The sequence below is a fragment of the Sinocyclocheilus anshuiensis genome, unplaced genomic scaffold, assembly GCF_001515605.1.
Source record: "Sinocyclocheilus anshuiensis isolate Anshui unplaced genomic scaffold, SAMN03320099.WGS_v1.1 scaffold2350, whole genome shotgun sequence".
Taxonomy (NCBI): Eukaryota; Metazoa; Chordata; class Actinopteri; order Cypriniformes; family Cyprinidae; genus Sinocyclocheilus; species Sinocyclocheilus anshuiensis.
In genome coordinates, this window is record NW_015558761.1 from 152616 (window position 1) to 155007 (window position 2392).

The 2392-nt window shown below is 34.9% G+C and overlaps 1 protein-coding gene across 1 annotated transcript in view; it reads left to right on the forward strand.

Moving 5' to 3' along the window:
• Positions 1-1309: 1309 nt before the first annotated feature.
• The window catches only part of LOC107681489 (protein lifeguard 2-like), a 7271-nt gene continuing 6188 nt past the window's right edge, over positions 1310-2392 (forward strand). Inside the window, exons 1-2 of the mRNA XM_016477802.1 lie at positions 1310-1511; positions 2130-2193. Coding sequence (XP_016333288.1) covers positions 1497-1511; positions 2130-2193 — 79 coding nt within the window. The 5' untranslated portion in view covers positions 1310-1496. The remainder of the gene's footprint in view (positions 1512-2129; positions 2194-2392) is intronic.

Genomic DNA, 2392 nt, shown 5'->3' on the forward strand with positions numbered 1-2392 from the left:
GTGTGTGTTTGTGTGTGTGTGTGTGTGTGTGTAAAAGTGAAGTGACACACAGCTGCTGTTTTTCTTATGATTTTTGGCTGTTTGTCTTTGGATTATCACCTGTGTTTGGATCAAATAAAACGAAGCTGCATTTAGATCCTTCTCATTTTTTTTTATTGACCCATTGTGAGAATGCTCCACGAAGATGCCTTTTTGTCTTCAATTTTGTACTTTTAAAATATATATTTTACATGATATATACAGTGGTGGCCAAAATGAGTAGAACACTAGTATTTTCAGCAGCTAAATATGTTTTTAAGTCAGTTATTTCTATCTTTTGCTGTAGTGTGTCAGTAGGAAATATCAGTTTACATTTCCAAACATTCATTTGGCCATTAATTGTAATAATCCAGTGAGATTTTTGAGCTCCACACAGAGATCTGATCTGATCATCATCAGTCTGTCTGGAGTCACATGAAGAAACAGAACAAACTGAGACAGACTCAATCCAGAAGAACTGTGTCTCCGAGACGCTTCAAGAAACCTCCTGCAAAACTACAGTGCTGTTAAGTCTTAGGCACTTTTGTAAAAATGCTGTCATAAATAATGTCATAAATAGATTTTCTTTATCAGTTAACTTCTATGAACTAAATCAAATCAACATTTGGTGTGAGCATTCTTTGTGTTTAAAGCAGCTTTTGCCCTCGGTGCACTTGAGCAGAGTTTCTCAGGGAGCTTTCTTGAAGCTCTTGGAGACAATGCCACAGCTACTTACTTAAAAAACATTTTTTAGTGGGTGAAAATACTAGTGTTCTAATCATTTTGGCCACCACAGTATAAAAAAATTATATTTCTTCTCTCCATTTTTTTTGTCTCCCAACCACAATCATTATTGTTTTCATGAAAATATTTAATAATAAATAAATGAAAAGCACATTTGTGAAATCACCCACGGAACACAGTACTAGAGCTCCATCAGTGTCAGTGTTTGTGTGCTGGTGGTTTATTGTACTGTACTTTATATAAAACTCTTGGAGGATTAATGATGTACTGTACTTATTATATGTCTATGCATTCATTACCAACCTCACACACTTTCCTCTCAAGTAATGTCATCTTCTTATGTACTTACGCAGCATCACCTTTATCCCTCAGGCCGGGTTTATCCTCAGTATATAATGTGCTTCTTTATTCTACGTAACTCTTAATATAGCACAGCTGTTTTCTAATGAAAAGGTTGCGTCACAGATCAAATGAAAGCCCAGCCTCTGTGTTGAAGGCGGTATTTTCCCGCTCAATCCCATAAAGCCGTCCAGCACTGAGACTTTGCTAGAATGAACTGTGAAAGCCCTGTGTGGAGGAGGGACTGATGGGATCAGACACTATAAAAGACTGGAGTAAATCTCCACATGAAGCACAGACTGACCCACATCCAGCTCAGAGGACTACAGCTGCTCCGTCTGCTGTGACATCAGATCATCTGCCAGCAATAAAAATGAAATAAACAACGAAATACAATGACACAGAAAAAGGTAAGATTTCATTTTATTGATGAATAGAATAGAATAGAATCAGCAGACTTTCTTCAAACCCTGTAAGCACAGTAGCAGAAGTGAATTAATGCAAGACATTATAATAGTTTTCAATTTAGTGGCATTAAAACTGAACAAAAGATGTCATGCTCACAGAAAACCAATCCAGAAGCCTCACAAGATATTGCTTCTTCACCGGCACATTGCTATAAGCAGATTATTCAGACTATTTATAAATCAAGCTTCCTTATTATTACCAGTGTTATTCCTACACTAACTAAAACATTAAATCTTGCAATCATGCATAAAATCAAAATGATCTTTTTCATAAGATGTCATATGTTCTATATCTGATTTATTTAGTCTATATCTGTTATATATGCTTATAAACAACACTGCGGTGATACAAACATTTGATCCCAGATTTCTTTCTTGTAAAAAATGGACCACAATTGACATACAGCTTGAAGTTTTATATGTTTACCAAAGATGAGAGTTTGCTCAGTTTTATAGCCATTTTGAAAGTGAATTAAATGATTATTTCATGTCATTATTTGGCAACATTAATGGCTTCTATATTACATGCTCTTGATATTCTCTCGATATGTTCATTAACAGGTTGCACCGACAGTCCAAACTGTTGAAGGAAACATGCCTCCAAGCTATGAAGAGGCAAATGCAGGTATAGCTTGACATCTATCTATCTATCTATCTATCTATCTATCTAATCTGACTGTTTCTATCTATCTATCTATCTATCTATCTATCTATCTATCTATCTCTCTAATCTGACTATTTATATCTATCTATCTAATCTGACTATTTCTATCTATCTAATCTGACTATTTCTATCTATCTATCTGACTATTTTATTTCTATCT